At 33.0% G+C, this 13566-nt stretch overlaps 4 protein-coding genes and 1 long non-coding RNA gene across 8 annotated transcripts; 4 read left to right on the top strand and 1 right to left on the bottom strand.

Moving 5' to 3' along the window:
- The first annotated feature begins 3407 nt into the window (after positions 1 to 3407).
- LOC126681770 (glucan endo-1,3-beta-glucosidase 7) lies at positions 3408 to 5602 on the top strand. The gene is made up of 5 exons (XM_050377322.2): positions 3408 to 3547; positions 3843 to 4507; positions 4590 to 4913; positions 5006 to 5312; positions 5419 to 5602. The coding sequence occupies exons 1-5, from the start codon at positions 3475 to 3477 to the stop codon at positions 5454 to 5456; spliced, it is 1407 nt and encodes a 468-aa protein (XP_050233279.1). The 5' UTR covers positions 3408 to 3474; the 3' UTR covers positions 5457 to 5602.
- A 233-nt stretch (positions 5603 to 5835) lies between these two features.
- LOC126681808 (protein LIKE COV 1-like) lies at positions 5836 to 8585 on the top strand. 3 transcript variants are annotated; one of them, XR_007641386.2, is made up of 8 exons: positions 5836 to 6078; positions 6169 to 6221; positions 6589 to 6698; positions 6801 to 6968; positions 7061 to 7285; positions 7460 to 7682; positions 8028 to 8154; positions 8252 to 8585. XR_007641386.2 is itself a non-coding variant. In XM_050377367.2 (6 exons), exons 1-6 carry the CDS (start codon positions 5938 to 5940, stop codon positions 7564 to 7566), a joined length of 804 nt encoding a protein of 267 aa, XP_050233324.1. In that variant the 5' UTR covers positions 5836 to 5937; the 3' UTR covers positions 7567 to 7974. The 3 variants fall into 3 exon arrangements, 1 of the variants encoding a protein (XP_050233324.1); XR_008789791.1 differs by having other exon boundaries at positions 8219 to 8585; XM_050377367.2 differs by lacking the exons at positions 8028 to 8154; positions 8252 to 8585 and having other exon boundaries at positions 7460 to 7974.
- LOC126673652 (RING-H2 finger protein ATL14-like) lies at positions 7960 to 8493 on the top strand. Its single transcript, XM_050367882.1, has one exon. The coding sequence runs from the start codon at positions 7960 to 7962 to the stop codon at positions 8491 to 8493; it is 534 nt and encodes a 177-aa protein (XP_050223839.1).
- Positions 8586 to 8995: 410 nt separating the features above from the next.
- Positions 8996 to 10017, bottom strand: LOC126681827 (deoxyuridine 5'-triphosphate nucleotidohydrolase-like). Its single transcript, XM_050377386.2, has 3 exons — positions 9671 to 10017; positions 9488 to 9579; positions 8996 to 9404 (listed from the first exon to the last, which is right to left on the bottom strand). The coding sequence occupies exons 1-3, from the start codon at positions 9970 to 9972 to the stop codon at positions 9160 to 9162; spliced, it is 639 nt and encodes a 212-aa protein (XP_050233343.1). The 5' UTR covers positions 9973 to 10017; the 3' UTR covers positions 8996 to 9159.
- A 12-nt stretch (positions 10018 to 10029) lies between these two features.
- LOC126681847 (uncharacterized) lies at positions 10030 to 12788 on the top strand. 2 transcript variants are annotated; one of them, XR_007641391.2, is made up of 3 exons: positions 10030 to 10203; positions 10941 to 11114; positions 11207 to 12788. It is a non-coding gene; the product is annotated as an uncharacterized LOC126681847 (long non-coding RNA). The 2 variants fall into 2 exon arrangements; XR_007641390.2 differs by having other exon boundaries at positions 11191 to 12788.
- The last annotated feature ends 778 nt before the right edge of the window (positions 12789 to 13566 follow it).

Below are 13566 nucleotides of genomic sequence, written 5' to 3'. Positions count from 1 at the left end.
CAAATTAAAAGATTTTTTTTGTGTAATATCATCTAAAATGAGCTTGAATTATAATATTTATTTTGTTGATAAATTGCAATGCTTCTCGTTATTTTTTTACTCAGATGTATAAGTAAAAACAACACAGTGTCTAAATTGTAATTAAAAGCTCATAATTCATTAGTAATTGTAAACACAATCGATAAAGATGAATCACATTCCATATGGGAAGCATACTTGTTGAACGTCCATTATTTTCAATGAATCACTTGATCCTCTTTTTGGTTGGCGGGAAACGGATGGAGAATAAAAAAAAGAATAGTCGGGATCAGGATGGTGGTGTCTTTTGAATCTGTTGATCAAGCATCAATTTAGTGAAAAAAAAAAGAATAGTTGGGAACAGGATGGTGGTGTCTTTTGAGTCTGTTGATCAAGTATCAATTTAGTGGGTCCTGAGACCATGTAAACAATGTGTTTTGATTGAGATGCTCATATGCCCTCTTGAAACGACCAAAATTTAGTGTCATTTAATTTCCCTTCACGGTTTGTAGTTTGAATAAAAAAAGGGTTAATTACATATAAAATCACCACCTTTACACGAAATTGCAAAAATAACACGACCTTTAAAACGTGGCAATTCAGGGCACCACCTTTCATTTCTTTTCAAAAATAACACGGACACATTTTTAGTGGCATTTTTGCTGATGTGGCGTGACACGTGGCACTCTCATTGGGTATCCAAGTCAGCAAAATTTTATTAAAAAACGTGCCCATGTTGTTTTTGAAAAGAAATGAAAGGTGATGCCCTGAATTGACACGTTTTAAAGGTCGTGTTATTTTTGAAAATTTGTGTAAAAGTGGTGATTTTATATGTAATTAACCCATAAAAAAAATGAATGCTACAAATGCTACCACTTATTTTGGGCATTGCAAAAATACATTCAAACTTACTATTTTAATTTAAATAGTTAAATTAACAATTATGTTTATTTTTCATTAATTCTAATCATTTATTTTATATATTTTAGTTATTGTTAATATTACTATGTCCAATAAAAATAATGAACAACAAATTTAATTTTTCAAAATATATTATTAATCTAAGAAAGTAATTTATAAAATATGCAATTAATGATAATAAAAATATCAATATGTTTAAATTAAAGGTAGAATTAAAAACAACTAATTTAATTATTAATTTTTAAAGTTTGTGCAAATCAAACTTTGTCTATATTTATGTGTGCGAATATAGTATTATATAGCTTCCGCAAAATGTTTCACTATTCAAATATTTGAATCATTTTTTATATTTATTTTTGTTGCATCTCTAATTTGTGTATAAAATTCTCTACAAATCAATTTTTTTTCAAGTGGATCAAAATATGACCTATTATGTTCAGTTAATCTACACCCTATATTATAAAATTAATATAAATTAAATAAATTTATTTTTAATTTGAATCATTCATTTTATAATAAAAAATATAGATTGTTGATTGAACGTAATATGTCATGTTCAATCAATTTTAGATGATCTTGATTTAGTAAGAATTATTTGTATGGCATGAACTTTCTAGATTAGTAAAATATTTGAACTTTTTAGATTAGTAAAATATTTTAAAATTAAATATTTTAGAACTAAACTTTGTATGCAGATCACTTAGAAACACTTTATAAACACTTTTAAAAATTTAAGCAAATAATAAACCTAAAAGACATTAATTCAAACATTAAATAAGATAGATTTTAAAAATTTATTGGAGTGTCCTTATTTCTATAAATAAATGGTTATAAAAAGACAAAGACTGAATATAAGCCCACATAAAACATGGTGATCAATGAGAATGTACAAGTAGAAAGATTTGAATTTATGTCTTTTTAAGCTTTCCTTTTTTCTCAACACCTTAAAGATGACAGAATGCACATTTAGATCACTGTACTTTTCCACTTTTTCATTTTGAATCCCTACACTTTCATTTGTCAACACTTAATCTCTATATTTTTATTTTTATTGTATTAGATCCCGCCGTCATGAAAATAAAATATGCACACTTCATGTGCATTAGTGGAATCGAGGCAAATTTATATTTATTTTCATATTTAAACTTTATTAAAATTCAGTTTTTATACTTTTATTTTTATTGACATTAAGTTTTAAAATTATATTTTTTCGATTTGAATGTTACTTTTATAACAAAAAAACCTAATATCTACATAAATAAAATATAAGAATTCAATATTAATAAATAGAAGTATATATATCTTATATAAAAAATTAGAAAAATGTATGGACCTAAATATGCATTATGCATGTGAAGATTGCTCTGTGCTGTATTTGTGCTCCAATCAGATGCATACACATTGCTAAAGTAAGTGAAACTAGGGGCTCCTTTCCCTCCGGTATCAATATGCTACAATTATTCAAGAAGCTCTTTCTTTATAGCAACTTTAATTGAATTGAATATGCTTTGCTTTATTCAATTTCTTTGCAAAAAATTCTTTTGTGTTTTTGAAACTATGTTCACTTTTTTAATTCTTTTTTACAAAAGCAGTGCCATTGCTTAGTAGAGAAGCAAAACTGAACAATACAGTTTATAGTAACTGGGGATATGAAATCGATTTAAATTGAATCAGACTGAATCTAATTAGGTTATTTTAAAAAATTAAGTTTAATTGAAAGTTTAAGAAAGTTAGTTTTATTAAATCTAACCAAATTGAACTAATCAATTTAATTAATTTTTCACTTTGTTTGATTATTTCATTTCGATTTATTTTATTAAATTTAAATAGACTTATTTTCTAAAAATGAATTGAGAGACTGATATTTTTAGTAAATATCAAACCGAATTGGACAAATAATTTGCACACCCCTTGGTATTGACGGCTGCCTTTCAACAATAATTTGAGTTAAAAAAATAGACTAATTAAGAGTTTATTGCTGGGTTTATTTAGATTAATGCAGATTGAATGCAAAACTAAAAGACTAACGTACTCCCTCCATCCCATTCTAATTGAACACTATTTATTTTTTGGGTGTCATGTTCTAATTGACACTTTCTATTTATAAAATACTTTTTCTACTACTTTTCTCTTTATACCCTCTTCAATTAATGCATTTAGAAAGCATATTTTTGAAAAATTGTGATGCATTTAATGTAATATAAGGATATAAAAGTAATGTTACTAAAATTTCTTAAATAATGTGCAATCGAAATTTTCTAAATTAGAATGGGACAGAGTGAGTATTAAATATAGCTATAACGGTCAAAATTGAAGGGCATTAATGTCACTCTTGATTTGCAAAATTAATAGCGACGCATTACATTCTCCCAGGAAGACTATTTTCGCGGTCCCATAAGGGTAAAGAATCCCCACCGAAAGTTTTATTTACGGTTCTGCCCCCATTTTGTATTATTTATTGTGTCATTTCACCTTCAAAAATGATCACACCACGACTGGGAGTTTACTTGTGAAACAGAGAGAGCTTACACAATCATGGCGGTGCTTCTTTACGATTATACTGTTCCTCTGTTACTTCTTCTTCTCTCACAGACTGTAAGCATCGCCAGTAAGTTTCTCCCTTTTTTTTAATCTACAGTTATTTAATTCAACAAACTTCTGTACTATATATGTTCCCGACAACTTAGTTGATGTCATGTTCTATAAGCTTTTGTACTAAGCTGGCGATGATTAATATTCTTGTTTAGTTTTTGTTTTTTTCAATTATAGATTTATTATTCTAATCTAAGCACAGAAAGACTGAATAGTAACGGCTAGCGCGAGTTTGAACACACTAATTTTCTTGCCTGTTCTGTTGAGTAATTAATAACAAGTACTTATTTCAAAATTGTTCCTCCATGCAGACTCGGAATCGTTCATAGGTATAAATTATGGCCAAGTTGCAGACAACCTGCCACCGCCGTCAGCCACTGCAAAACTTCTCCAATCTACGTCAATTCAGAAGGTTAGGTTATACGGGTCGGACCCTGCTATAATCAAAGCCTTAGCCAATACCGGAGTTGGAATCACTATTGGTGCTTCCAATGGGGACATTCCTGCATTAGCCTCTGATCCAAATTTCGCCAAGAACTGGGTCAGTACCAACGTGCTTCCATTTTATCCAGCCAGCCAAATCACACTCATCACTGTAGGCAATGAGGTTATAATATCTGGTGACCAGAATCTCATGTCGAAGCTTCTGCCGGCAATGCAAAATGTTCAGAATGCTCTGAATGAAGCATCTCTTGGTGGTAAGATTAAAGTATCCACAGTTCACGCGATGGCCGTGCTTAAGAATTCAGAGCCACCTTCTGCTGGAAGCTTTGATCCAAGTTTTGTAGATTTGTTGAAGGGATTGTTGAGTTTTAACAATGCAACTGGTTCTCCTTTTGCGATCAACCCTTACCCGTATTTTGCTTACCAGAGCGATCCAAGGCCTGAGACATTAGCTTTTTGCCTCTTCCAGCCGAATTCAGGACGTTTAGATGGAAACACCAAGATTAATTATATGAACATGTTTGATGCTCAGGTGAGTTAGTTATCCAAACCCTATTTGATCGAATGACTAGAATTTTCGAGTTTGTCTCTTTTTGGGGTTCATTATTTTGCAGGTTGATGCTGTTTATTCTGCTTTGAATTCTATGGGTTTTAAGAATGTTGAGATAGTGGTTGCTGAGACTGGATGGCCATATAAGGGAGACAGCAATGAAGTAGGGCCAAGTATCGAAAATGCTAAAGCTTACAATGGCAATTTGATTGCCCACCTTAGATCAAATGTGGGTACTCCATTGATGCCAGGAAAATCAGTGGATACATTTCTGTTTGCTTTATATGATGAAAATTTGAAACCAGGACCTGGTTCCGAGCGAGCATTTGGACTTTATAAGTCCGATCTCACCATGACTTATGATGCCGGACTCTCCAAGGACAGCCAGGTGAGACACGGAATATCTTCTTCATTTCAAGTTTCAAGAGACAATCTTTTTACTTATTTTATCGGTAACACAATGTGTTTTAATGATTGAAGACTCCGACGACTCCAAAAACTCCAGCGAATCCATCACCATCAACATCACCATCAACAAAACCAAATAAAGCAGGATGGTGTGTGCCAAAAGACGGTGTTTCAGATGCCCAATTGCAGGCTAATCTTGATTATGCTTGTGGACATGGGATTGATTGCAGTCCAATTCAACCAGGTGGGGCTTGCTTTGAACCAAATACAGTAGCATCACACGCTGCTTATGCCATGAATCTACTCTATCAAAATTCTGAAAGAATCGCAGACAATTGTGATTTTTCACAAACAGCCACTCTTTCATCTAAAAACCCGAGTACGTTTTATTATAATTTTGCTTCTTTTACATTAAGCTCCACATTTCTTTTGAAAATAGCTATTTAAATTGAAATGTCTCTCTTACTTTTTATTCTCTGTTGTAGGCTACAATGCTTGCACTTACTCTGGGGGAAGCGCCTGAAAAGCTGAGAAAAGACCTTGTATAAATGTTAGATACAAATATTTTGCTTGCTTCTGAAGAGAGGTCTAATTAATGTATTCATATATGTATGTGAAATTAGAAGCTTATGTTTTATGTGTAATGGAAAAACTTTTTTGATTGACTAATGACGATTAACTTTTAAAAAAATCCACTATCTCAATTATATTTTGTCTGAAATTCTCTTAAAGTTTGCAAGTTTATAACGCAAATCAGCAGAAATAATGTCCACTATAAGATTTGCAAAAGTGAAACGACTTGTCGCGTAAGATCTCAAACACGAATTGTTTTTTCAGTTCCGAAATACGGGGAAGCAAAAAAAAGAAAACTACGCCGTTTGGTTCTCATTAGCATAACGCTTTTACAGTACCTGTAACGAACTCATAACATTCCCATTGCTCATTAACGCGAGAAACAAAGAGTGAATACAGAATTAAAACTGGGGATTCGATATCGAGATAAAATGGCGACAAGAGAAGTGGAAATTGAGGGAGATCTACAATTCTTGATACCAGTTGCTGAACCGGATAACTTGAAGTCCAAAACGTCGTCGCCTTCATCTTCTCCTGCCGTCTCCGCTTCCCACCGTCTTTCTGGCATCGAGGTTATTGAATTTCTGCACATTTTCTTCTAATTTTCATTCATATAATCTTACACTAATCATCAATGGTATTGTTTTATTATTTATATATAGACATTATCCACCGTCATTCGCAGCTGGGCTTCTAAAAAGTTTATGACGGGATGGTGAGTGTTACGTTTCAGTAATCTCGATTAGGCTTATCACTTATATAATACCTAAGATTAATTTTTCTCACTTGACAGTAATCTTCGACAAAATTAAATTAAATTCAGGAAATAGTTTGTGTGTGTTCTGATCATATGTATGACTAAATTAAGCAGGGTCTTACTGTGTAACTATGTTGTAAGGAAAGTAAGATGGTGAAATCATATTTTTGTTGAGAATAAGTTGTAAATATAATGTTTACGAGTTTTAGAAACTTTTTTAGAAATGGAAATGAAACGCCCAAACATAATACTCGCTAAGTTTCCGTGCAAGATAGACTAGTGATTGGTGGTTCCAGGAGTGTTTCTATGACAATTTTTTTTACAGTGTCATTCTTCTTCCAATTGCTGTCACTTTCTACATAACTTGGGGTTTTGTACACTTTGTGGATGGTTTTTTCTCTCCGGTCTATAATCATCTTGGGATCAATATTTTCGGTGAGTAGTGGCATTTAAGGTTTCTCGAAGGGTTTAACCACGTCTTACATGTCATGTTACGGTTGCAGTATAAGCTTACTGATGCAGCAATAACCAATGCAGGTCTTGGGTTTGCAACATCTATCACTTTTATATTTTTAGTCGGCATTTTCATGTCATCTTGGTTAGGAGCTTCTGTTCTCACCATTGGAGAATGGTTTATCAAGAAAATGCCGTTCATAAGCTATATATATTCTGCTTCCAAGCAAATCAGTGCTGCAATATCTCCAGGTATATATATGTGTGTGTGTGTGTCACTGCCATGCACCTAGCAGCTAGCTTCATTTTTATACAATTAAAAACTAAATATGCAATATTTACAGATCAGACCAGTAATGCCTTCAAGGAAGTGGCCATTATAAGACACCCTCGAGCTGGGGAATATGCATTTGGATTCATAACTTCAACAGTGATTCTACAGAGGAGGATGGGTGAAGAAGAACTCTGCTGTGTCTATGTGCCCACTAATCATCTCTATGTTGGAGATATATTTCTTATAAGTGCCAAGGACATTATGAGGCCTAATTTGTCTGTTCGAGAAGGAATTGGTATGAGATTCCAACTCAAAATTATTAACCTTATGGAGTACTGAGATTTGTAATTTCTTTCCATTACTTTATATTTATAACCTATTGCTATAAAAAAATTTGGGTTTTTCGTACTTTTTTAGCATTTGCATTTTTCGTGCAACCTAAATAAGTGTTGTTTTTGATGTGGTGCAGAAATCATAATATCTGGAGGCATGTCAGTACCTCAGATATTGACCACAAGGGATGCAGAAGCCATTCCAGCAGCAAGACTTTGCAAATACCCTTCGTCAACAGTATAACCATGACTAACATACACAGATTTTCTTTATAACGGTCTCTTTGGTGTACAGATAATTGAAAATCACAGGCAATGATCAGCAATGAAGTTAAGGTGCTTTATTAGAGTGTTTCGGAGGTGCAACTGACGGCTCAAGTTCTTATATTGACATATGTTGCTATTTAATTTTAAATATGGGGTTTATTTGATTTTTGGAATTTATTAAAGCTAACATGGAACTCGAGGATGGAATATCTCAAGGGGATAGGCTGTAATCTATTTGATTAATTTATAAATAATGATATTTAAAAAAAAAAAAGTTAGAGCCATTATAATAAAAAAGAAAGCTCTTATTAATGTATAGTATTATTGATTGTTGGCCTGGTCATGAGCCATGAGATGAATGAATATTGAAATGTCTTTTGAAGTAGTTCACAAGAAAAAGAAGATTACTTTTCACAAGTCAATGCTCAATTCTTGCAGGCATAACTTAACAACTTCATTTGGTGGAAACAGAATTTCGTATCAAACTTCTTCAAAATCTTCAAGAAAGATGCAATCTTCTCCTCCATTTCCTCCTTTACAACCTCCAACTGCCTCTTTACCTTTTGTGAGTATTATTGCTCTTATTTTGATATATGTAGCAATTTCCTACCTAATCATTGAATTCATAGATGACAACGAGCACCGTGTATCTTTCGACATAGAACACGGCTTATCGATGCAGGATACAGAAGCAATTCCATGGTTCGACTACGAGGGGATTACATCAACCATGAGCTGCGTTATTTGCTTGGATTGCTTTTGGAAAGGTGACAGATGCAAGAAACTCCCAATTTGCAATCACATATTTCATGCTCATTGTATTGACCTTTGGTTGGTAAGAAAACTTACTTGCCCAACTTGCCGGTCCCCATTGAAAATCAAAGTGAGATTGAATGCTGTCTAATTTCATTTATTCATGCAATTTGCATCTAACTCAAACAGTGTATGATAATTCAGTGCCTATGGTCAAATGTTAATATTTCAAATTCATTGCCATTCTCGTTGCTAATAATCTTAGTTACCGAATGATGTTGTGCTAAAGTTAACGATCAATAGGAGTAACCAAACCGAATTAACCCATTTTTTAATTATTATTTATATTTATAGCAGTTTAACAGGATTAAACCACTAATTCAGTCAGTATTTTTAAGATTTTGGTTTATTTGGTTAATTCAATTTTGATTAAATTATTCAATCTTGTTTACATAATTCAATTTCAGTTGAATTGACGAAATAATTCCACTAATTCAGTTTTGGTTAAATTGGTCGATTTTAACCGGAGCTACCATTTGCTCGCCCCTAACCGTCTATCAATTTAGTCAGGATTACATTTGCTTTCAATAAACTGCACTTGGATACAAGCATTTACAGGAAAGCATTATAAAATCTTAACTGCAATATCAATCAGTCCATAAAATTCCAGATTTGAATTTCTTTCATTTCATTGTTACTGCTAAAACATAAAATTTACTGTTTTATATTTGCCAACCAACTGTTCACTGAAATTACTCAACTAATAATTAGACCATAGAAATAGAAATTAGAAACAACAAATAAGTAGTTAAAAATATCAAACACCTGTGGACCCAAATCCTCCTTCGCCTCTAACTGTGTCATCCAAATCCTCAACTTCCAGAACATTAGGAGTAATTATCTTCTCAATAATCAACTGGGCGACTCTATCTCCAGATTTCACTTCAAAATCAACATCTGAATGATTAAACAATATGACCCCAACAGGTCCTCTGTAATCTGCATCTATCACTCCTGCTCCCACGTCGATTGAATGCTTCCACGCCAGTCCCGATCTAGGCGCTGCAGTTAACAAAAGCAGAAGTTCAATTTTGATGAAAAACAAAATCAACTAAGAAGATGAAAAAAGGATGGTAGAAAAATACCAATGCGAGCATATGTTCCTTCAGGTACAGCAATGCTTAGATCTGTTGGGATTAGAGCTTTTCCTCTAGCAGGAACTTTAGCCTCAGTTGCACTGAAATCCAATATTACCAAAAACCCAAGAGTTATCGACTGTTTTAAGAAATCGGAAAGGGTAAAAAAGTGGAATTTTGAGATGAAATTACCTTGCAAGATCATAGCCAGCGGAGAGAGGAGAACCTCTAGTTGGCAAAACAGCCTTGTCAGAGAGCTTTTTAACCTTGAAGAAGGAGTCAGCCGGTAGAGGATGGCCATTTTGTTCAAGCTTTGGGATCTTGGATGATGGCTCCTTAATCTCAGGGCTGTTGTTCTGAGCCATTTTGGAGAAGCGAAGGATTAAATTAGAGGGCGATGAAGGAAATAAAATTGGTTTTATGTGGAGGAAGATAATCGAAGAATGCGATGCTGAAGGGTTATTCAATAGAGAAAGAAGTGAGGGTGTTTTCATTTTATGGCGCCAAATCTTCCCGCCATTGCGTGTTCCTTTCTTATTTCGTCATTAAAGATAAAACTATTGAAAAGAAAATAATTTATATAAAATTAAAAAATTAAATTAATTTAGATTGTTTAAACCAAACAAAGAGAAACAGTACCCTAGAAAATTTAGAAATAGAGAAGAAAGTATAAAGCTGCCGTTACCGATTAATAGCCGGATCTAAAAGCCGCCACTTAATCTCAGGTATACTTCTCCCGCATCTTCTCTCTGTTCATTGTTTACCTTTATTTATACACACTGCTGTTTCTGTGATATATTTGATGTTCTAATTTATTTCATCATTATATATCTTTAGGTCGATTGTTATTGATGTCTGTGATGATGTTTTTCTTCTGAAAAATTTACCGTGCAGAATCTAACCGACTTACTGAAGACCTCTTTTATTTTAGTTTTTTGACCTGTTATTTGTTTTAACATTTTATCTGCTTATTAATGAGACCTATGATGATGATGATGATGATGATGATAAGATTACTTTCAATTGTTTTTTTTATGTTGATTTGTTTTTGGGGGGAGTTTTTTCGTTATTAATGTAGACATTGATGATCTTTACTCTAATTATGTGTTTGTATAAAAAGTTAAAAACCTTCGTGGCTATACTATTAATGCTGAAAATTTTGGGTACCTGAGCTGAAAAGATTATAAGAAGAGAAAATATCACTTGATTTTCAATGTTGCAGTTGGTTTGTTTTTGCATTTTACTCATTAATTTTGCTGCTTCTTTTTTTGCAAGTAAGAAATGTGACTCATGTTCAAAAAGTGATATGTGATGTGCAATTTTCTTGCTGAAATAAAGTTTGTTAAAGCATAAAATTTGTTACATGCTTGCTATTCAGATAATTCTCAACTATATTACTGCTGGTCTGGAAGCCTGAAGGAATTTAGATGTAATATGACATATGTTCGCCCTGTCATTGCAGATTTATATTACTGCTGATTTTAAAGCCATTTCAGCCCTCTAGCTTGTAAAAATTAGTCAGAAAACATGAACGGCAATTGTCTGCCCACCGACTCCTTTTTAGGGTTAAAAAGCTCTCTGATAAAACTGTTTTGCTAACTAGAGGTTCTTTCTCCGCTGGCTTTGATCTTTCAAGGTAATTTATCCGCATTATTGCATTTTCTTTACCCTTTCTGATTTCTTAAAAAAGTTGATAACTCTTGAGTTTCTAGTAATATTGTGCTGCAGTGCAACCCAGACTAAAGTTCCTGCTTGAGGAAAAGCTCTAATCCCAACAGATCTAAGCATTGTTGTACCCAAAGGAACATAGGCTGGTAATGGTATATCTATAACATCCTTTCTTTTTCATGTTCTAATTGATTTTGTTTTCAATAAAAATTAAAGCTTACAAGACTGACATAGAAGTACTCCATTGATTTTGTAAATGCATTTTAGTTGCAACTGTTTGTTTAAAGTTATCAAACTTGTCAGTCTCACTGCTCGGTAATGAAGCAAAAAGAGGAAATCCACATCCATTACTTAATCTCCAGTATAGAAAATTAAACAACATAGCTATTATTTCTGTAATAATGCAAAATGCACAGCCTTAATGTGCATATACTTGAGATACCCAATTAAACAACTCATAATTTGATAAAATATACAATCAGTTCAATTCACAGGGATCAATCCTACAGAATACTAATTTTTTTCCCTAGGAATCAATCTTTTAGATCAATATAGTTACTTGAAGTAGGCATTACGCGTTTCCACTAGCTGGAATGCTATTGCCCAGCATAAGTCTCTTCTTCCCTTGACTCGAGTTCTGCAAAACATAGAAAGCGCAACCTATAAGATTTATGCAAAAAGGCCCAGGAATCTGAATTATATTCAATTAAGTCCAAATCTAAAGAATCATGTTTAGGGAAAAGAGAAGAAAAAACTTAACTGGTGTAGTAGAATGAAGAGGAAGTGGGTCAGTATTGAAAGATCTAATAAGAGACATTTTAGCGATCTCAGAAACAGCAGCGTCTCTAACACCAGAAACATCACTAACCAAAGCTTCATAAGCAGCTTCGAAAGCCTCTCGCCAAAAACGAGGCAATTTACTGCTACTACTGTGTGTGTATATATCCCACATATGTTTCACCGTCTTCTCTTTCTCCTCCACTTCCTACAAACCAGCTCAACCCAATTAATATGTAAAAATTAGTTTAATTTTTTTTTAAAAAGAAAAAACAGATGAAATAGTAATATTTAATTACGAGGATGTCGAGATCTTCATCAAGAATTGGAGAACCAAGATCATCAGAGATATGGGAAAGATGGCCGGTGGACCATTTGAGAGTAACAGAGCCGGTAAACATGGACCAAAATGCAAGAAGGAGAATTGCAGTAAAGACCCAGAACTTATATTTAATTTTGCTAAAAGGACCAAGATCAGAGCTATCTTTCTTGCTTAATGTTGTTGTTGCTGCGGTGCTTGAAGTTGAAGATGGTATTGATATAACTGTGGGAGCATCGTCCTTCATTTTCAGGTGCAGAAAATTCAAATCAGTACCAGTAGTGCCGTACTGTAAAAGAATTTTGGGTGTAAGAAATCGAAAAGGATCGAGACAAGTATTTTGGTAAATGTGCCACTCACTGGGGGCTGGTGGTGGTGGGTAGTGTGGGTTATTGCACTATGGATTACAGAAGTATTTCATTATTTGTATCGAATTTTGTTTTCAATTGGGGACCGACGAAGTGGGTTTTGTTACGCGCAATTAATGTTCCTACGTACCCTTTTTGACTATTATGTTTTCATATTTGAACTTTGTCTTTCTTTCCACATGCTGCTAAGCAGAAATGGAGCCTAATAGGCTATGGAGCATGAAATGAAATATGACAAATATTTAAGTGTAAGTAGTAACTTTTCTTTTATGAAGATAGAAGTTAGGTGTTTATTGATTTTTTATCGAACCACAATTTCCAAATGGTTATACCCTTACTGTCAACAATTAGCAATTGAATTAGTCTATTAGTTTATATTTGGTAAATTATTATTTTTATTATAAATAAAAATTATTTTTATATTGTATGTAAATTAATTATTGAATGATTTTTTTAAATGTCCTCAGTTTGATTACTTGTGACGAATTATGTATTCATACAGAAATTCGGTAAACCAAGATGAAAAATAAATAAGGGTACTCTTGCTTTAGCCTTATTTTGAGGAGACATCATGCATTCACATTGATGAGCACCACATGAGCTAATAATGAATTGAATGGAATTGGAAAATAGGTCCACATTCGGTACTCACCGACACTATTTGATTGGCTTAATACATAGTTTGACCTCTGAACTTGTACCCTTTTACCCATCTAATTTTTAAACTTAACGTGTATCCTATTAAATCTCTGAACTTGTTAAATACTCCCTCCGTCCCACTCTAATTGACAAAATATAGAGTTTTTGGTGTCCCATTCTAATTGACAAAACTAACATAACTATAATTTTATTCTTTAATTTTCCATCTTTACCCTCATTTAAAATCATATCTTTTATGGAAAATGGTGAGTATTTAATGAAAATTTGACTAATATATACTAATAGCATTAATTAGC

This window comes from Mercurialis annua, linkage group LG1-X (genome assembly GCF_937616625.2).
Source record: "Mercurialis annua linkage group LG1-X, ddMerAnnu1.2, whole genome shotgun sequence".
Lineage (NCBI taxonomy): Eukaryota > Viridiplantae > Streptophyta > Magnoliopsida > Malpighiales > Euphorbiaceae > Mercurialis > Mercurialis annua.
Note: the sequence above shows the minus strand (reverse complement) of the source record. Positions and strands in the feature narration are given on the sequence as shown.

Coding starts and splice junctions, on each gene's coding strand:
- LOC126681770 (XM_050377322.2), top strand. CDS start 3,475: ATGGCGGTGCTTCTTTACGATTATACTGTTCCTCTGTTACTTCTTCTT. Junction 3,548..3,842: donor ACAGACTGTAAGCATCGCCA/GTAAGTTTCTCC, acceptor TCCTCCATGCAG/ACTCGGAATCGTTCATAGGT. Junction 5,313..5,418: donor TCTTTCATCTAAAAACCCGA/GTACGTTTTATT, acceptor TCTCTGTTGTAG/GCTACAATGCTTGCACTTAC.
- LOC126681808 (XM_050377367.2), top strand. CDS start 5,938: ATGGCGACAAGAGAAGTGGAAATTGAGGGAGATCTACAATTCTTGATA. Junction 6,699..6,800: donor TCTTGGGATCAATATTTTCG/GTGAGTAGTGGC, acceptor TAACCAATGCAG/GTCTTGGGTTTGCAACATCT. Junction 6,969..7,060: donor CAGTGCTGCAATATCTCCAG/GTATATATATGT, acceptor CAATATTTACAG/ATCAGACCAGTAATGCCTTC.
- LOC126673652 (XM_050367882.1), top strand. CDS start 7,960: ATGTCTTTTGAAGTAGTTCACAAGAAAAAGAAGATTACTTTTCACAAG.
- LOC126681827 (XM_050377386.2), bottom strand. CDS start 9,972: ATGAAAACACCCTCACTTCTTTCTCTATTGAATAACCCTTCAGCATCG. Junction 9,580..9,670: donor GCTGGCTATGATCTTGCAAG/GTAATTTCATCT, acceptor ATTGGATTTCAG/TGCAACTGAGGCTAAAGTTC. Junction 9,405..9,487: donor AGGAACATATGCTCGCATTG/GTATTTTTCTAC, acceptor TGTTAACTGCAG/CGCCTAGATCGGGACTGGCG.